The 19,559-nt window shown below is 40.4% G+C and overlaps 1 protein-coding gene across 2 annotated transcripts in view; it reads right to left on the reverse strand.

Moving 5' to 3' along the window:
• LOC126416721 (protein YIPF6) overlaps positions 1 to 19,559 on the reverse strand; it is an 80,123-nt gene that overhangs the window by 45,890 nt on the left and 14,674 nt on the right. For both annotated transcript variants that reach the window (XR_007575507.1, XM_050084535.1), the window contains exons 3-4: positions 125 to 203; positions 3 to 45 (exon numbers count right to left, since the gene is read on the reverse strand). Coding sequence is in view for 1 of the 2 variants with exons in the window: in XM_050084535.1 (XP_049940492.1) it covers positions 3 to 45; positions 125 to 203 (122 nt within the window). In the remaining variant the exon portion in view is untranslated. The remainder of the gene's footprint in view (positions 1 to 2; positions 46 to 124; positions 204 to 19,559) is intronic.

The raw sequence follows: 19,559 nt of genomic DNA on the forward strand, positions 1-19,559 counted from the left end.
ACATAGCCATAAAAGTGCAGAGAAGTAATGGTCCCCAAAGATCCCCTGAAATTAATTTAACAAATTGTAATGAAAAAATATATACGAGAGATTTACAAACATGCAGTAAGGAAATTTTACTCACATTCTTTTAACAGGCTTTTCTTTTCTTTGGGGTAGAGGACATGAAAGAACTTAATACCAACAGCCTTGAGGTCACGTAACTGTGAATAATAAGAAACTCTAGTAAATGTTTCCACTTTTCTACAACAGTACACACAGTCTAATTTGATTTTACAATATAATTATGGCAAGCATAAATATTACAACAGTACATGTAAGAATCTGACATTGAACATAAAACAGGACTGTTCTTATTGAATCTGCTGGTGACAAACAAAGAAAAACAGCAGTCTGTAATTATTCTACAAAGTCTCCTTCAATATAAATACCTTTTCCAACAGACAGGCAGCTTCTGGATCCTTTCATTGAAGAGGAAAAAAACAGATGAATATAGCACACGTCACCACTCAATGGCTTCATCATTACAGAAGTTGTGTCCTTCTAAATCCTCTATCACTAACTCAAATGTAGAAAAAACATTAGGATAAATCATAGCCAAAAGGGCAGTGTTTAAGAGGTATCAAATAAATCTAATGGGGCTTACTTCTTTATAAGCCTACTTCATGCATCCTTCAAAATCTGTCACATAGAGATCTGTTAATGAGAGCAAGTACACAGTGAAAAATTCACTTGGGAAAACTATAAAATGATGAGACAGAATTGCTGCTGTATCTTCAGATGTGAAAATTTAGTACTGCCAATAGATGCACAAAATTACATGACACTAGCCTAGCTTTTGAAACTATATTTTCCTTCCTCTAGGAGGAGATAGGGCTTGGATGGGGAAGGCTAAAAAGGAAAGTCATGTCACTCAGATCTCAGGATGAGTGGGACTCACCTCATGTGAGGATGAGGCATGACAAAGATGAAGAGAGATGTGTCCAAGAGAGTAGGAGGTTAACGATTGCATATTGGTGCGCACTGTTCTGTCTACAGTCCAGAGATAATCATGACAGAGTGCAAAGTGAATATATATTAAGGGAATAGGAATGAACAGACTGAAAATCCAGACAAGTGCCAGAAGGACTCATTCTACGAGGGTTCCATATAAACTTAATTATGTATATAGATGATGACAACAACAACAACAACAACAACAATTATTATTATTATTATTTCTTTCCTTTCTCAGACGTTATGTCTGGTTAAAAATGGAAAGTGACACGGACCTTGATCAAGTGTGACTTCCTTTTAACTGTACAGTATATGTTACATTGCATTTAGGAACTTTCGGGTAATTGAACAGGTATCAATAATTACAGATTTCTGTAGTTGTATATATATGTTTGGATGTAGCTGTGTTGCGTTGATGTACCGGTGGATATTGTGCGGTATGACTCCTGTAGTTGATAGTATAATTGGTATAATGTCAGCTTTATCCTGATGCCACATGTCCTTGACTTCCTTAGCCAGTTGGATGTATTTTTCAATTTTTTCTCCTGTTTTCTTCTGTATATTTGTTGTATTGGGTGTGGATATTTCAATTAGTGGTGTTAATTTCTTCTTTTTATTGGTGAGTATGATGTCAGGTTTGTTATGTGGTGGTGTTTTTATCTGTTATCATGGTTCTGTTCCAGTATAATTTGTATTCATCATTCTCAAGTACATTTTGTGGTGCATACTTGTATGTGGGAATGTGTTGTTTTATTAGTTTATGTTGCATGGCAAGTTGTTGATGTATTATTTTTGATTGTCATGTCTTCTGGGGTATTCTGTATTTGCTAGTATTGTACATCCGCTTGTGATGTGATCTACTGTTTCTATTTGTTGTTTGCAAAGTCTGCATTTATCTGTTGTGGTATTGGGATCTTTGATAATATGCTTGCTGTAATATCTGGTTTTTATTGTTTGATCCTGTATTGTAATCATGAATCCTTCCGTCTCACTGTATATATTGCCTTTTCTTAGCCATGTGTTGGATGCGTCTTGATCAATGTGTGGCTGTGTTAGATGATACGGGTGCTTGCCATGTAGTGTTTTCTTTTTCCAATTTACTTTCTTCATATCTGTTGATGTTATGTGATCTAAAGGGTTGTAGAAGTGGTTATGAAATTGCAGTGGTGTAGCCGATGTATTTATATGAGTGATTGCTTTGTGTATTTTGCTAGTTTCTGCTCATTCTATAAAGAATTTTCTCAAATTGTCTACCTGTCCATAATGTAGGTTTTTTATGTCGATAAATCCCCTTCCCCCTTCCTTTCTGCTTAATGTGAATCTTTCTGTTGCTGAATGTATGTGATGTATTCTATATTTGTGGCACTGTGATCGTGTAAGTGTATTGAGTGCTTCTAGGTCTGTGTTACTCCATTTCACTACTCCAAATGGATAGGTCAATATTGGTATAGCATAAGTATTTATAGCTTTTGTCTTGTTTCTTGCTGTCAATTCGCTGTGGTTATCCAATATGTAATCTTCTTGTTTAGTGTGTTTTCCCTTGACTATGCTATTTTTCTTACATTTGTCTGTTCCAAAAGCCATATTTATATCATTGCTGAATACTTCTGTTATCTTTAGTAATTGGTTGAGTTGTTGATTTGTTGCTGCCAGTAGTTTTAGATCATCCATGTATTGCAAATGTGTGATTTTGTGTTGGTATGTTCCAGTAGTATTGTATACATAATTTGTATTATTTAGCATGTTGGATAGTGGGTTCAGAGCAAGACAGAACCAGAAAGGACTTAATGAGTCTCCTGGGTGTATTCCACACTTAATCTGTATTGACTGTGATGTAATATTATTTGAATTTGTTTGGATATTAAGTGTGGTTTTCCAATTTTTCATTACTATGTTTAGGAACTGTATCAATTTAGGATCTACTTTGTATATTTCCAATATTTGTAGTAACCATGAGTGGGGTACACTACCAAAAGCTTTTTGGTAATCAATGTATGTGTAGTGTAGCGAACTTTGTTTAGTTTTAGCTTGATATGTCACCTCTGCATCTATTATCAGTTGCTCTTTACATCCTCGTCCTACTTTGCAACAGTCTTTTTGTTCTTCATTTATAATTTTGTTCTGTGTTGTATGTGTCATTTATTTCTGTGTAATGAGTGAAGTTAATATTTTGTATATTGTTGGTAGGCATGTTATGGGGCGATATTTAGCTGGGTTTGCTGTGTCTGCTTGATCTTTAGGTTTCAGATAAGTTATTTCACGTGTAAGTGTATCAGGGAATGTGTATGGGTCTGCAATGTAACTGTTAAATAATTTATGAATATAATAGAGGGAAACATTCCACGTGGGAAAAATATATCTAAAAACCAAAGATGATGTGACTTACCAAACGAAAGTGCTGACAGGTCGATAGACACACAAACAAACACAAACATACCCACAAAATTCTAGCTTTTGCAACCAATGGTTGCTTCATCAGGAAAGAGGGAAGGAGAGGGAAAGACGAAAGGATGTGGGTTTTAAGGGAGAGGGTAAGGAGTCATTCCAATCCTGGGAGCGGAAAAACTTACCTTAAGGGGAAAAAGGACAGGCATACACTCGCACGCACACACACATATCATCCGCACATACACAGACACAAGCAGACATTTGTAAAGGCAAAGAGTTGCCTGTGCGAGTGTATACCTGTCCTTTTTTCCCCTTAAGGCAAGTCTTTCCACTCCCGGGATTGGAATGACTCCTTACCCTCTCCCTTAAAACCCACATCCTTTCCTCTTTCCCTCTCCTGCCCTCTTTGCTGATGAAGCAACCGTTGGTTGCGAAAGCTAGAATTTTGTGGGTATGTTTGTGTTTGTTTGTGTGTCTATCGACCTGCCAGCACTTTCGTTTGGTAAGTCACATCATCTTTGGTTTTTAGATATATGTTAAATAATTTAGTTAGATGTGAATGTGTTGAGGTGAACTTCTTTAGCCAGAAATTTGCTACTTTATCTTTTCCCGGGGGCTATCCAATTGTGAGTAGATTTAATTGCTTGGGTGACTTCATGTTGCAAAATTATCACTTCAGGCATTTGTGGTATCACCTTGTATGTGTCTGTTTCTGCTTGTATCCACCGTGCATGCCTGTTATGTTGTACCAGGTTTAACCATATGTTGCACCAGAAGTGTTCCATGTCTGTTATGTTTGGTGTATTGTCTATTTTAATGTGTGTGTTATCTATTGTCTGGTAAAATTTCTTTTGGTTTGTGTTGAATGTTTGGTTTTGTTTCCTTCTATTTTCACTTTTTTTGTATCTTCTAAGTCGTTTGGCCAATGCTTGTAATTTCTGCTTCTTTTCATCTAATTGCTCTATCGCTTCTTGTTGTGAGATTTTACCTAACCTTTTTCGTTTTTTGTCTGATATTTCATTTCTTATAAATTGTGTTAGCTGTCCGATGTCTTTTCTCAGTTTTTCTATTCTGATCTGTAGCCTGTGTTGCCATGCTGGTTTTGTGGGTTTCTTCTGTGTGTTGGTTGGTTCTGATCTCTGCTTAGTGTGTATATTGAGTGAAGTGAGTGCTGCTATTAAACCAGTAGTTGTAACTCTTCCATAGTTGTATTTTCATTTATTTTGTTGTGTATGATTGTGTTGATAGTTGTTATTATTATTATTATTATTATTATTATTATTATTATTATTTGTGGCTCAATGGCCTGGTGCAAGTCTTCTCTTGGACACCACTTCTGTGACTTGTGTGTCCCTAACCTAACCCAATTATCCAACTGAGAAATGGGGACTTTTGGTTTAGCATAGAATCCAAACCATGTGCTATTTCTGGTGACTTGTCATATCACTGAAAAGTGAAAGTGTGGTTAAAACACGGATAGAAAAATCTGTGGTCCAACCAAGATTCAATACCGCGATCTCTCGGTTTCCAGGTATGGGCTTTACCACTAGACCGCCAGGTGACAGCATATATATAGAAGGTTCATCTACAGGCTTTGATGAGTGAGTCAGTGAGTCTCAAAATATGTAACATATATGGCCACACCTTTGATTGCATTGACATCGAAGCTTAAATTTTTTCCATTGCCAAGAGTCCACTGGGCTTAGTATTTGACATACATTTCAACTTAATATCTTTGCCCATTCTTTAGAAAAAGGGATCTTCACAGATGGCTGTATCTTTTGATTGCATTGACTTAGAAGGTTAATTTTTTTTACATCGCCAAGGGACCATAGACATTAGTATGTGACATAAATTCCAACTTGATACTTCTACCCTTTCTTAAGAAAATGTGACCTTAACAGTTGGGCAGACAGACATACAATGATGTGAGCATATAAGGGTTCTATTTTCACTGATTAAGGTGCAGAATCCTAAAAAAGATGATAATGAAGAAAAAAAGAGGACAGAATGTGTTAATAGAGGTTAAGTCCAAACAAATGTCCAATGCAAGGATTTTAAAAGTTCAGAGGAACTATGGCATAGCAGGCACTAACATCCCTTAAGTCATGCCATAGAGCATGTTCAACATTTGGGTACTGGGCGCATTCAGCCAGTTTAATGGTGGTCATTTCTATATAAAACACTGTGTAATGGCTACATATGATTCTTGAACTGATATCAGCTACAACATGGATCAAACAGTAACTTTTCAGAACATTTCTCATGATGAAACAGTAATCTGGCTAAAAGTACTTTAAAATGGATTACAAACAGCCTCAACCACAACAAAAAAAGTTATTTCAATGGTTACTGGTTTTGGTCAGTATATGATCATCCTCCGACCCTCGTACCATGCTGGTAGGCAGTGGTGACGAACGGAGCAGGCATTATGATTCCAAGAGCAATTGATGTTCATTGAGTCATAACACCTGCTCCATTCACTGCCACTGTCAACCATAATGGTACAAGGATCTGATGGTGGTCACATACTGACTGAAACCAGTAACCACTGAAATAAACATTTTATTACAGTCAAGACTGTTTGTAATCCATGTTTAAAATGACTGGAACACTTTTCAGACAAAAATATTCTCTGCACTTCTAATGAAATGCCTCAACATGTTATGTGCATGTAACAGCAAGGCATAAAACTATGCAAAGTATAGCAGCCTACATGTAGTACAAGTGCTGATGATAGATCATATTTTGGTAGCAGACTTAGTCGGCCTATTGGATACACAAATGAATGATTGAGCTGTATAAAACAGAACATATATGGCAAGAGAGCCCATGATGGGAATGGGGTTACAAGCTGGCCCATGAGCGTCCGTAAAAGGTCAAATAAAATACCACCCACCAGCCTCCTCTGCCTTAGTTTTGCTGTTATTCAACTGCCTCTACAAATGAACTCAGCAGCAACAATAGTTCACCTTGCATTTAGTGCACTGAATACTGACTTTGTGGGTTCCACCACATCTTACCTTTATGGAATTACTTTTGAAATACGTATTACCTGGCAACTAGTTCTGGAACCAAATTCTACTCTGGTGCAATCTCTTGTTTCCATGTCTACTGATGATGTTGTTGTGAAAACTAGAAGCATCATGATCTCCAAAAAATTACAGACCACCAGCCAATCCTGGCCAGCCGAAGTTATCCTCTCACATATCGATCCTGCTATATGTAAGGGTAATAAGCAATGCAAATACAAAGATTGCAATGGTAATGGGAACACACTAATAACATGGGCAGAAGATGAACACCACTGACTTGTGTTTGATGCTAAAGGTCAATCCACTTTTAAGTCAGCAGCATGTAGGCATGAATACAATCCCGATCTAGTTTCGCTTCAGCTGAGAAAAGTGGCAAGTCCCCAGCAGTCTAACAAAAAGTTCTCAATAACTTCCTACATGGCCAACACTTTTGTGTTGGAGTCAGGAGCAGGGAAGAGGAGAGGTAAAGGGAGGACAGGGACTAGCGGAGGTTGAGGCCAGGGATGTCACAGGAATGTAGGACATATTGTACAGAGAACTCCCACCTGTGCAATTCAGAAAAGCTGTTGTTGGTAGTTAGGACCCAGATGGAACAGACTGTGAAGCAGTCACTGAAGTGAAGAACGCTGTGTTGGGCAGCATGTTCGGCAACTGTGTAGTCCAGCTATCTCTTGGCCAGTGTTTGTCGGTGGCTATTCATGTGGACAGGCAGCTTGTAAGTCATCATACCCACATAGAGAGCAGTGCTGTAGTTGCAGCTTAGTTTTCAACGTAGCCCTGCCTTTGACGGGATAGAAAATTCGTGTGACCAGACTGTAGTAGGTGGTGGTGGAAAGATGTAGGGGATAGGTCTTGCAGTTTGGTCTATTGCAGTGACCTGAGCCATGAGGCAAGAGGTTGGGGACAGGGATGAACTAGGTATGGACAAGGATTTTGTGTAGGTTTGGTGGCTGGCAGAATACCACTGTGGAAGGGGTGGAAGTATGGAAAGTATGGTATTCCTCATTTAAGGGCACAACAAGACGTAGTTCAAACCCTGGCAAAGAATGTTGATTCAGATGCTACAGTCCTGGGTGGCGCTGAGTAACAAGGGGAGTGCTCCTTTGTGGATGGACAGTGGATATGTGGGAGCTGGTAGGTGACTGGTGAAACAAAGCATGGGAGATATATTTCTGGACAAGGTTGGGAGGGTCTGGAATACCCTACCCACTATTTTTCCCACCCCTCCCACAGTGGTATTCTGCTGGCCAAAACCTAAGCAGTATCCTTATCCATTACTTTATCTTGAAACTCTTCCATTTGGTCCATGTTTGCATAGAAAAACAACAATATCAGAAGTGAGTCTGCCATGATGCAACACACCTTGTTATTTGTTCACTTATTTATTTCCCAAACTAGTTTTGGCGACAAATACCATCATCAGTGGTTTTTTAATATAAAACATGCAGAAAATAGCATAGTTATACAAACACAGTAACACATTATCAACATTTTTACTGTTCATTTATTGAAATATAGTTTTCTATGGATACTCTCATGTTGTTGTTGTTGTTGTTGTTGTTGTTGTTGTGGTCTTCAGTCCTGAGAATGGTTTGATGCAGCTCTCCACACTACTCTATCCTGTGCAAGCTTCTTCATCTCCCCGTACTTACTGCAACCTACATCCATCTGAATCTGCTTGGTGTATTCATCTCTTGGTCTCCCTCTATGATTTTTACCCTCCAAGCTGCCCTCCAATGCTAAATTGGTGATCCCTTGATGCCTCAGAACATGTCCTACCAATCGATCCCTTCTTCTAGTCAAGTTGTGCCACAAACTTCTCTTCTCTCCAATCCTATTCAATACCACCTCATTAGTTATGTGATCTACCCATCTAATCTTCAGCATTATTCTGTAGCACCACATTTCGAAAGCTTCTATTCTCTTCTTGTCAAAACTAATTATCGTCCATGTTACACTTCCATACATGGCTACACTCCATACAAATACTTTCAGAAATGACTTCCTGACACTTAAATCTACACTCGATGTTAACAAATTTCTCTTCTTCAGAAACGCTTTCCTTGCCATTGCCAGTCTACATTTTATATCCTCTCTACTTCGACCATCATCAGTTATTTTGCTCCCCAAATAGCAACACTCCTTTACTACTTTAAGTGTCTCATTTCCTAATCTAATACCCTCAGCATCTCCCGACTTAATTCGACTACATTCCATTATCCTCGTTTTGCTTTTGTTGATGTACATCTTATATCCTCCTTTCAAGACACTATCCATTCCATTCAACTGCTCTTCCAAGTCCTTTGCTGCCTCTGACAGAATTACAATGTCATCGGCGAACCTCAAAGTTTTTATTTCTTCTCCATGAATTTTAATACTTACTCCGAATTTTTCTTTTGTTTCCTTTACTGCTTGCTCAATATACAGATTGAATAATATCGGGGAGAGGCTACAACCCTGTCTCACTCCCTTCCCAACCACTGCTTCCCTTTCATGTCCCTCGACTCTTATAACTGCCATCTGCTTTCTGTACCAATTGTAAATAGCCTTTCATTCCCTGTATTTTACCCCTGCCACCTTCAGAATCTGAAAGAGAGTATTCCAGTCAACATTGTCAAAAGCTTTCTCTAAGTCTACAAATGCTAGAAACGTAGGTTTGCCTTTCCTTAATCTAGCTTCCAAGATAAGTCGTAGGGTCAGTATTGCCTCACGTTTTCCAATATTTCTACGGAATCCAAACTGATCTTCCCCAAGGTCGGCTTCTACTAGTTTTTCCATTCGTCTGTAAAGAATTCATGTTAGTATTTTGCAGCCATGTCTTATTAAACTGATAGTTCGGTAATTTTCACATCTGTCAACACCTGCTTTCTTTGGGATTGGAATTATTATATTCTTCTTGAAGTCTGAGGGTATTTCACCTGTCTCATACATCTTGCTCACCAGATGGTACAGTTTTGTCAGGACTGGCTCTCCCAAGACAGTCAGCTGTTCTAATGAAATGTTGTCTACTCCCGGGGCCTTGTTTCGACTCAGGTCTTTCAGTGCTCTGTCAAACTCTTCACGCAGTATCGTATCTCCCATTTCATCTTCATCTACATCCTCTTCCATTTCCATAATATTGTCCTCAAATACATCACCCTTGTATAGACCCTCTATATACTCCTTCCACCTTTCTGCTTTCCCTTCTTTGCTTAGAACTGGGTTTCCATCTGAGCTCTTGATATTCATACAAGTGGTTCTTTTTTCTCCAAAGGTCTCTTTAATTTTCTTGTAGGCAGTATCTATCTTACCCCTAGTGTGATAAGCCTCTACATCCTTACATTTGTCCTGTAGCCATCCCTGCTTATCCATCTTGCACTTCCTGTCGATCTCATTTTTTAGACGTTTGTATTCCTTTTTGCCTGCTTCATTTATTGCATTTTTATATTTTCTCCTTTCATCAATTAAATTCAATATCTCTTCTGTTACCCAAGGATTTCTACTAGTCCTCGTCTTTTTACCTACTTGATCCTCTGCTGCCTTCACTACTTCATCCCTCAAAGCTGCCTATTCTTCTTCTAATGTATTTCTTACCCCCATTCCTGTCAATTGTTCCCTTATGCTCGCTCTGAAACTCTGTACAACCTCTGGTTTAGTCAGTTTATCCAGGTCCCATCTCCTTAAATTCCCACCTTTTTGCAGTTTCTTTAGTTTCATACCACCTTATTTATTGTACGTTATGGCATGTTTTTTAAGAACTATTGTCACTGTTTGCTGCATATTTTTCTGTGCTTTTTTCGGATGCCGTTTTTTCTCAGCGTACATCATGTTATCTGCAACTGTGTGAACAGCTGTTAGTAAACAAATACTAAAAGGTGAACTTAGTATGCCAGTAATATACTCTTGGGGGTTGCAGTAGTGTTGTGGAATCCAGTTTTGGTGTGTACGGGACAGTTATTTAATTATTCGAGTACTCACGTTTGTTGGATGGCACGTAGCACATTCTATACACAGAAAAACATAACTTTCCCACTTTGTCTATGGTCAAAAACATTACGCCATCTTCCTGTTTGCCCGTGTCGTGAGAGGTGTATCGCACATTACGAGAAGGCTATGAAAACTAGTGGGAATTCCAACGAACTCTGTTCATTATTTATGTCTCTGTGTGTGATGGGGAAGCGGTTCTTTTGCATATCTGTTCTTTCTGTTCTGTGTCCTTGGTCAGTTCTCTCAGAGCGGTACAGAGTGTGTTGTTGCAAAGTGTGGTTTTTTTTGTTTATTGCATTCTTCCCTTCTATTATAGCCTTTTGTATGTAGTAATTTCCTTCTATTGTAAGTTGACAGTATACACTGTTGCTGTGTTTCAGAAGATGTAGATTGTTTTAGATATTAGCGGGGTTATGGTTTTCTTTCATTAGATGTTCTGCGAAAGTTGAATGTGTGCTGTCACTCTTTAGACCTCTCAGGCGCTCTGTGTAACTCGTTCAGAAGTTTCTGCTTCTTTGTCCTATGTATTGGGCCTGACAGGAGTTGCATGTGAGTTGATATATTCCAGTGCTGCTGAATCTGTCTGATATTTTTCTTACTGATCTTAGGATTTTCTGAACTGTGTTGTTCATTCTGAATGTTATTGGGATCCCTTGCCCTTTCAAGCTGTTTCCAATTCTATGTGCTACTTTGTTGTTGTGTGTTAGTGTGTACCATCTGTCTCTTTATTCTGATGTGGTGTGATTTGCTGTGTTGTCTGTGTGTACTGCCTCTGTGGTTCAGATCATTTGGTTGTGCTCCTGAGTGGCTGGCCGCTATTCTTATGTTTCATTTTACCTTGTTGATCAGTTTGTTTATGATGTCTGTTTTATAGTCATTTTCTGCAGCAGTTTGTTTGATTATATTTTATTATTATTTATTATTCGTTGTCCATCCCTACTCCACCCACACTCCTAACCCTTGTGTCATGGCTCATATCCTTGCAACAGACCTAGATGCAAGACCTGTCACATACATTCTCCCACCACCACCTACTCCAGTTCAGTCACAGGCATCTTTTATTCCATCAACAGCGGGGCTATCTGTCAAAGCAGTTATGTGCTTTACAAACTAAACTGCAAGAATGGCCACCAACAAGCTGTGGCCAAGAAATAGCTGGACTATACAGTTGCTGAAAATGCTGTCCAACACAGTGTAGTTCACATCAATGACTGCTTCACAGCTTGTATCATCTGGATTCTAAGCATCAACGCCAGTTTTTCTGAACTGTGCAGGTGGGAACTCTCCATGCAATATATCCTACATTTCCATAATATCTCTGGGGAGACCTTTGCTAGTCCCTGTCCTAACTTACCCATCCTCTTCTCTGCTCCCACTCCAGCACAACACAGCAATCTACTCCATCAACATACCCATCAGTCCTTCTCCCCTTCTCTATTTCTCTCCTCCCCCCAAACTCCTGATGATACCTAGCAGCCCTACCCTGTCCCCACCTTGACCCTGACACTATCACAAGTAACATTACACTTTCTGCCACCCCCCCCCCCCCCCCACACACACACATGCTACCTCCTCATCTCCACTATCAGATTGCTACTCCCACCAAGCACCGTTATGACTCAGTCTGGCCACAGTGGTGGAAGCTATGAAACTAAATTACTTTCCAAATTTCATTTCAATTATCACTATTGCAGGAAAAGATAGATTGCTACTTGACATAAAGAACACGCATTATGTTGCAGACAGGCACAATTAAAAGACAGTTAGGCAAAGCTTTTGGCCACAGCCTTCATCAGCAAAAGAGAAACAGGGAAGCAGACATCATTTATACACACAAGCAAGCACACCTCACACTCACATGACCACCAGCCCCTGCAGCTTAGGCTAGAATACAGCTATCACGTGGGATGGCAGCAGCAATCTGGGTGGGGGTCGAGTGGAAGGGAATGAAATAGTAGTGTACAAGTGGAGGGACAGAGGAACACCGTCTGGCAGAGTGTGCAAGGACTAGAATGCGAACAGGCATACTCTCAGGAGATTATGGGGCAGGGAGGTGGAGGAAAAATGACAGGAGGAGGGAAAGAGGAGTGAATGGAATGCATTGGCAGAGAGTGACAAACAAAGAGGCTGGGAGATGAGAATGGAGAAGAAATGATAGGACAGAAGGGGTGGAAACTGTTACGTGGACTGTGTGGGAACAGTATGTTAACATAGGTTGAGTCTGGGATAATTATGGGAGCAGAGAATGTATTGCAAGGATGATTCCCATCTACAGAGGTCAGAAAAGCTGGTGGTGCAGAGGAGGAACAAGATGGCTTGGGTAGTAAAGCAGCCACTGAAATCAAGCATTTTTTGCTCAGCTGCATATTGTGCCACAGAGTGGTTTACACTGTTCTTGGTCACAATTGGACAATGGCCGTTTAAACTGTTGGACAGCTGGTTGATAGTCATACCAATATAAAAAGTTGTGCAATGGTTGCTGCAGAGCTGGTAAATGACATGCCTGCATTCACAGGTAGCCCAGCCCCTATGGGTAGGATAAACCTGTGACTACTGGAATAGGAAGTGCTGGATGGCTGGATTGGGCATGTCTTGGACCTGAGTCTTCCACAGGGATAAGATCCTCGTAGCACGGTGTTGGGATTGGGAGTGGCATAGGGATGGACTAGGATGTTCTAAAGGTTGGGTGGCAATGGAACCCTACTTTAGGAGGGGTGGGAAGGATCTCGGGTAGGAAGACCCTCATTTCACAACATGATAATAGGTAATCAAAGCAATAGCAATCACTGTTTGTTAAAATTGTAATTTCAATTATTTAAGTTATCAACAATTACTTTTTGGACTAGATGGTGGACATTACAGCTTGCAAAATGAATGAATGAACAATGTCTTCCTCAGAGAGTCAACATAATGTTCGTTTCTTTTCTTGAGTCATCAGTCTTCTGGCTGGTTTGATGCACCCCACCACAAATTCCTCTCCCATGACAAACTCTTCATCTCAGAGTAGCACTTGCAACCTATGTCCTCAATTAACTATGTGATCAAAAGTATCCGGACACCTGGCTGAAAATGACTTACAAATTCGTGGCGCCCTCCATTGGTAATGCTGGAATTCAATATGGCGTTGCAAGCCAGCTCCATGGGAAACATGACCACACCATAACACCACCACCTCCGAATTTTACTGTTGGCACTACACACGCTGCCAGATGACGTTCACCGGGCATTCACCATACCAACAGCCTGCCATTGGATAGCCACGTTGTGTGACTCCACAGAACATTTTTCCACTGTTCAATCATCCAATGCTTACACTCCTTACACCAAGCGAGGCATCATTTGCCATTTACCGTCGTCATGTGTGGCTTATGAGCAGCCGCCCGACCATGAAATCAAGTTTTATCATTTCCCGTCTAGCTGTCATAGTACTTGCGGTTGATCCTGATGCAGTTTGGAATTCCTGTGTGTTGGTCTGGACAGATGTCTGCCTATTACACATTATGAACCTCTTCAACTGCCAGCAGTCTCTGTCAGTCAACAGATGAGGCCAACCTGTATGCTTTTGTGCCCTACGTGTTCCTTCAGGTTTCCACTCCACTATCGCATCAGAAACAGTTGACCTACAGTGCATACGGCAAGAGAAGAGCACTGACAGTTGACGTGGCCTTAGCGCATGTGCTTCATGCATCCACAACAGCCAATCAGATTGTGAGCTTTTGTTTATATTACTGTGCTCGGCGACTGCTACTGGCTCGCTGCCCATCCATGACGAATACTGGTAACTGCGCTGCCAGCTGTCAGACCTCTTCTCTCGACGTACGAAGTACAAGGATGTTTAGGAGTGTGGAAATCTCATGTACAGACATATGACACAAGTGACATCCAATCACATGACCCTATTTGAAGTCCGTGAGTTATGCAGAGCACCCCACTCTGCTCTCTCACTATGTCTAATGACTACTGAGGTCACTAATATAGAGTACCTGGCAGTAGGTGGCAACACAATGCACCTAATATGAAAAACTTATGTTTTTTGGGGGTGTCCTGATACTTTTGATCACATAGTGTATTTACTGGACATATTACAATCTGTCTTTCTCTACAGCTCCCTCTGGTACCATGGAAGTCATTCCCTGATGTCTTAACAGATGTCCTATCACCTATCCCTTCTGCTTGTCAGAGTTTTAAACATACTCCTTTCTCTCCAATTCTGCGCAGAACCTCCTTACTCCTTACCTTATCAGCCCACCTAATTTTCAACATATGTCTGTAGCACCACATCTCAGATCTTCTGTTCTGGTTTTCCCACAGTCCATGTTGCACAACCGTACCATGATTTGCCCCAAACATACATTCTCAGAAATTTCTTCGTCAAATTAGGGCCTATGTTTGATACTAGTAGACTTCTCTTGGCCAGGAAGGCCCTTTTTGCCAGTGCTTTTGATGTCCTACTTGCTCAGTTGTCATTGGCTATTTTGCTGCCTTAGTAACAGAATTACTTAATTTCATCTACTTCATTACCAACAATCCTAATGTTAAGTTTCTCACTGTTCTCATTTATGCTAATTCTCATTACTTTCGTCTTTCTTTGATTTACTCTCATTCCATATTCTGTACTCATTAGAATGTTGATTCCATGCAGCAGATTATGTAATTCTTCTACACTTTCACTCAGGATAGCAACGTCATCAGTGAATCACATCATTGATATTCTTTCACCTTGAATTTTAATCCCACTGCTAAACCCTTCTTTTATCTTCATCATTGCTTCTTCGATGCACAGATTGAACAGTAGGGGCAAAATCCTACATCCCTGTCTTACACACTTTTTAATGTGAGCACCTCGTTCTTGGTCATCCACTCTTACTATTACCTCTTGGCTCTTGTACATATTGTATATTACACATCTCTCTCTATAGCTTACCCCTTTTTCTCTCAGAATTTTGAACATCTTGCACCATTTTACACCACCAAATGAAAAATCCTATGAACATTTCTTGATTTTTCTTTAGTCTTGCTTCTACTAATAACCACTACGTCAGAATTGCCTCTCTGGTGCTTTTCCTTTTTCTAAAACCAAACTGAATGTCATCTAACACGTCATCAATTTTCTTTTCCAGTCTTCTGTATATTGTTATTGTCAGAAACTTGGATGCATGAGCTGTTACGCTGACTGTGCAATAATTCTCGCACCTGGCAGCTCTTGCAGTCTTCGGAATTGTGTGGAAGATATTTTCCCGAAAGTCAGATGGTATGTCGTCAGGCTCATACACACTACTCACCAATGTGAATAGTCATTTTGTTGTAATTCTTCATGCTTTCCTGGCGATCTGTTGACATCTTGGATATTCGGGAATCCAGCCGGATATTTGGATCATTCTGGCATGATATTTTAACAGCATGCCTTGCTGTCTTCTTCAGGTGCTACCTGAGACTGGTCCATGGGTCGATTGAGTCCAGTATTTATACCTGGAAGGAGCTGGGCGTTCCGTCTTCGGTCCGTGCAGAGTCGAGTGTTCCCTCTGTGGTCCACGCCCGACAGACTCGGCTTCAATGGACACCTCCAGTCGTGGATGTTCCGACTGCCGTCCGCGCCCGTTTTGGCCATTCCCAACGGTTGTGGACGTCATCTGAGGTGTGTCAGACCCGAACTGAGATGTTGGGTACGCTGTCTCATGACCGTTACTATGATTGTAAGTTCGGGTCTGACACACCTCATATGACGTCCACAACCGTTGGGGACGGCCAAAACGGGCACAGGAGGCAGTCGGAACATCCACAACTGGTGGTGTACATTGAAGCCGAGTCTGGCGGGCGCGGATCACAGAGGGAACACTCGACTCGACGTGGACCGAAGACGAACGTCCAGCTCCTTTCAGGCATAAATATTGGACTCGATCGACCCAAGGACCAGTCTCAGGTAGCACCTGAAGAAGACAGCGAGGTACGCTGTTGAAATATTGTGCCAGAACGATGCGAATATCCGGCTGGATTCCCGAATATCCAAGATGTCAGTCATTTTGTTGCTACTTCCGGGAATGTTATCTACCCCTTCTGCCTTATTTGATCTTAAGTCCTACAAAGCTCTTTTAAATTCTGATTCTAATACTGGATTCCCTCACTCTTCTAAATTGACTCCCATTTCTTCTTCTATCAAATCAGACAAATCTTCCCCCTTATAGAGGCCTTTCCACCCATCCACTCTTTCCTCTGCATTTAACAGTGGAATCACCGTTGCACTCTTAATGTTACCACCCTTGTTTTAAATTTCACCAAAGGTTGTTTTGGCTTTCCTATATGCTCAGTCACTGCTTGCAACAATCATTTCTTTTTCAATTTCTTTATATTTTTTATGCAGCCATTTCATCTTAGTGTCCCTGCACTACCTATTTATTTTTTCCTCAGCGACTTCCATTTCTGTATTCCTGAATTTCCTTCAACATTTTTGTATTTCCTTCTTTCATCAATCAACTGAAATATTTCTTCAGCTACCGATGGTTTCTTCGCAGTTACTTTCTTTGTATGTATGTTTCCTTTCGATTTCTGTGAATGCCCTTTTTAGAGACGTCCATTCCTCTGCAACTGTACTGCCTACTGAGCTATTCGTTATTGCTGAATCTATAGCCTTAGAGAACTTCAAGCATATCTTGTCATTCCTTAGCATTTCCATATCCCACTTCTTTGCATACTGATTCTTTCTGACTAATCTCTTAAACTTCAGCCTATGATTCATCACCACCACATTGTGATTTGAGTCTTTATCTGTTCCTACGTAAGCCTTACAATACAGTATCTGATTTCAGAATCTCTGTCTGACCATGATGTAACCTAACTGAAATCTTCCCATATCACTCGGCCTTTTCCAAGTATACCTCCTCCTCTTGTGATTGTGATTCTTGAACAGAGAATTCACTATTACTAGTTGAAATTTATTACAGAACTCAATTGGTCTTTCTCTTGTCTCATTCCTTGTCCCAAGCCCATATTCTCCTGTAACTGTTTCTTCTACTCTTTCCCTACAACTGCATTCCACTCCCCCATGATTATTAGATTCTCATCTCCATTTATGTACTGTGTTACTCTTTCAATATCCCCATACACTTCCACTACATCTTCATCTTGCGACATCAGAACTATCGCTGTCGGCATTGGTTTGCTGTCAATTCTGGTAAGAACAACCCTACCATTGAACTGTTCTCAGTAACACACTCTCTGTCTTACCTTTCTATTCATAATGAATCCTCCTCCTCATATATCACATACTACAGACATACTTTTTACCATGCATCTATGACAGAATAACTGAGACACAAGCAAATTGTAAGGTCAAATCTCTCATTAGAATCTCTTCTCCCAGTTGTAGGTAGTTCCCGCAATAGATTAGAAATTGCTTCATTACTATCTCTAAAACAATAAACAAACCAATTGAGAGAACAACACACCAGTAACTAAGTAATGACTACTATATTGCTATATGACCTACACCATATTATTATTATTATTATTATTATTATTATTATTATTATTATTATTATTATCATTATTAGGTCTGTTAGAAAAGCATCCGACCTCACTTATTTTTGTGAATATCCGATGGATTTGAATCTATTGCACTTGCATGACCTTGAACCTTCATGTGCATGTGTGAATTTTTCCCCACCTGTCCATAGTGTCAGTTGCTGGCAAGCAGCAGTTGAGTGAGGTAGCGTGTAGTGCTTGCATCGGTTTCTCATTACAAGAGAAATGACAGAACAAGTGTAGCAGTGCTACTGCAGCAAATATTGCCAGAAAGTGGGCGAACACCAGGTGGAAACCATTCGGAAGATTCATGCTGCATTTGGTGACAATGCTATGGGCATTACACACATTAAGGAGTGGTAAAAACAGTTTAAAGACATCTGCACATTGGTGGATAGTGAGTCAAGCTCCAGTCGGGAATCAACATGTCGAAATGACCAGGTCATTGCCAAAGTGAACGTTATAATGATGAGGGACTCTCATGTGGTATCAGAGAAATTGTAGAACAGGTGGGCACCAGCACTTTTTCGGCACATTCCATTGTAACTGAAGATTTAGCCTTACAGAGAGTCGCTGAAACTCGTGCTTAAGCTGCTGATGGTGAAGCAAAAGCAAATGTGTGCTGAAGTCTGACAGGACATGCTGGACTCCATAAACAGTGACCCTTACTTCGTGAACACCATAATCACTGATGACGAGTCCTGGGTGTACAGGTACAACCTGGTAACCAAATCCCCAGTTGTCACAGTGAAAGCATTTCTTGTCAACAAGACCAAAAAGGCCTGCCAAGAGTGCAACAATGTCAAAGTGATGCTGACTGTTCTTCTTGACTCTTGCACTTAGTACACCACGAATATGCGCCACAGGGTCAAACAACCACCAAAAAATATTAAAAGGATAATAATGCTGTGTGGCACAAGATACCGGGATTGTGGTCAACAGGAAATTGGCACCTCCACCACAACAATGCTCCAGCACATTCCTTGCACTTATTTCAGAATTTATGACGAAAAACAAGATTCCTGTGCTGCAACAGGCACATTACTCTCCTGATATGGCCCCCTGCAACTTCTGGCTGCCCCCTCAACTCACGAGGCCACTGTAAGGAAGTTACAAACAAGAGAGAGCATTATAGCAGCAATGGCAGCTGAGCTAAATTCCTTTCCAAAAGAGGCTTTTTCGGCATTCTTCCAACACTGGCAGCATATCTGGGAGAAGTGTGTAGAGTCACAATGGAAGTACTTTGAGGGTGATTAGGGGTCCAACACTTCAGGTAGGCCAAGTTTCTTTCCCTGGTCAAAAGTCAGATACTTTTCTAACAGACTTCGTATTATTATTTTGCTGGGACCATCTAGTTCGTTTTTCATAATAATGACACTCAGGTAATTAAATTTTTCTACACCATTGATGTATCTATATGCAAGGTGGCAACCAATGTGGCCCCTCCACACTGAGTGTAAGAGCCACATCACTTGCCCACCTTACATTTTTAAAACACAACAATGCAATTTGCATATGGTTTTGCGGAATCATTCTAACTATTTCTAGTTATCTTCACCCAGTAGTAATTAAGTGAAGCAAGTGGGGATTAAATGTCATCTTTCATGCAAATAGCAAATTTTAAAGCATATGAAACTAATTCAATAAACTTCAGTT

This window comes from Schistocerca serialis, chromosome 8 (assembly GCF_023864345.2).
Source record: "Schistocerca serialis cubense isolate TAMUIC-IGC-003099 chromosome 8, iqSchSeri2.2, whole genome shotgun sequence".
NCBI lineage: Eukaryota > Metazoa > Arthropoda > Insecta > Orthoptera > Acrididae > Schistocerca > Schistocerca serialis.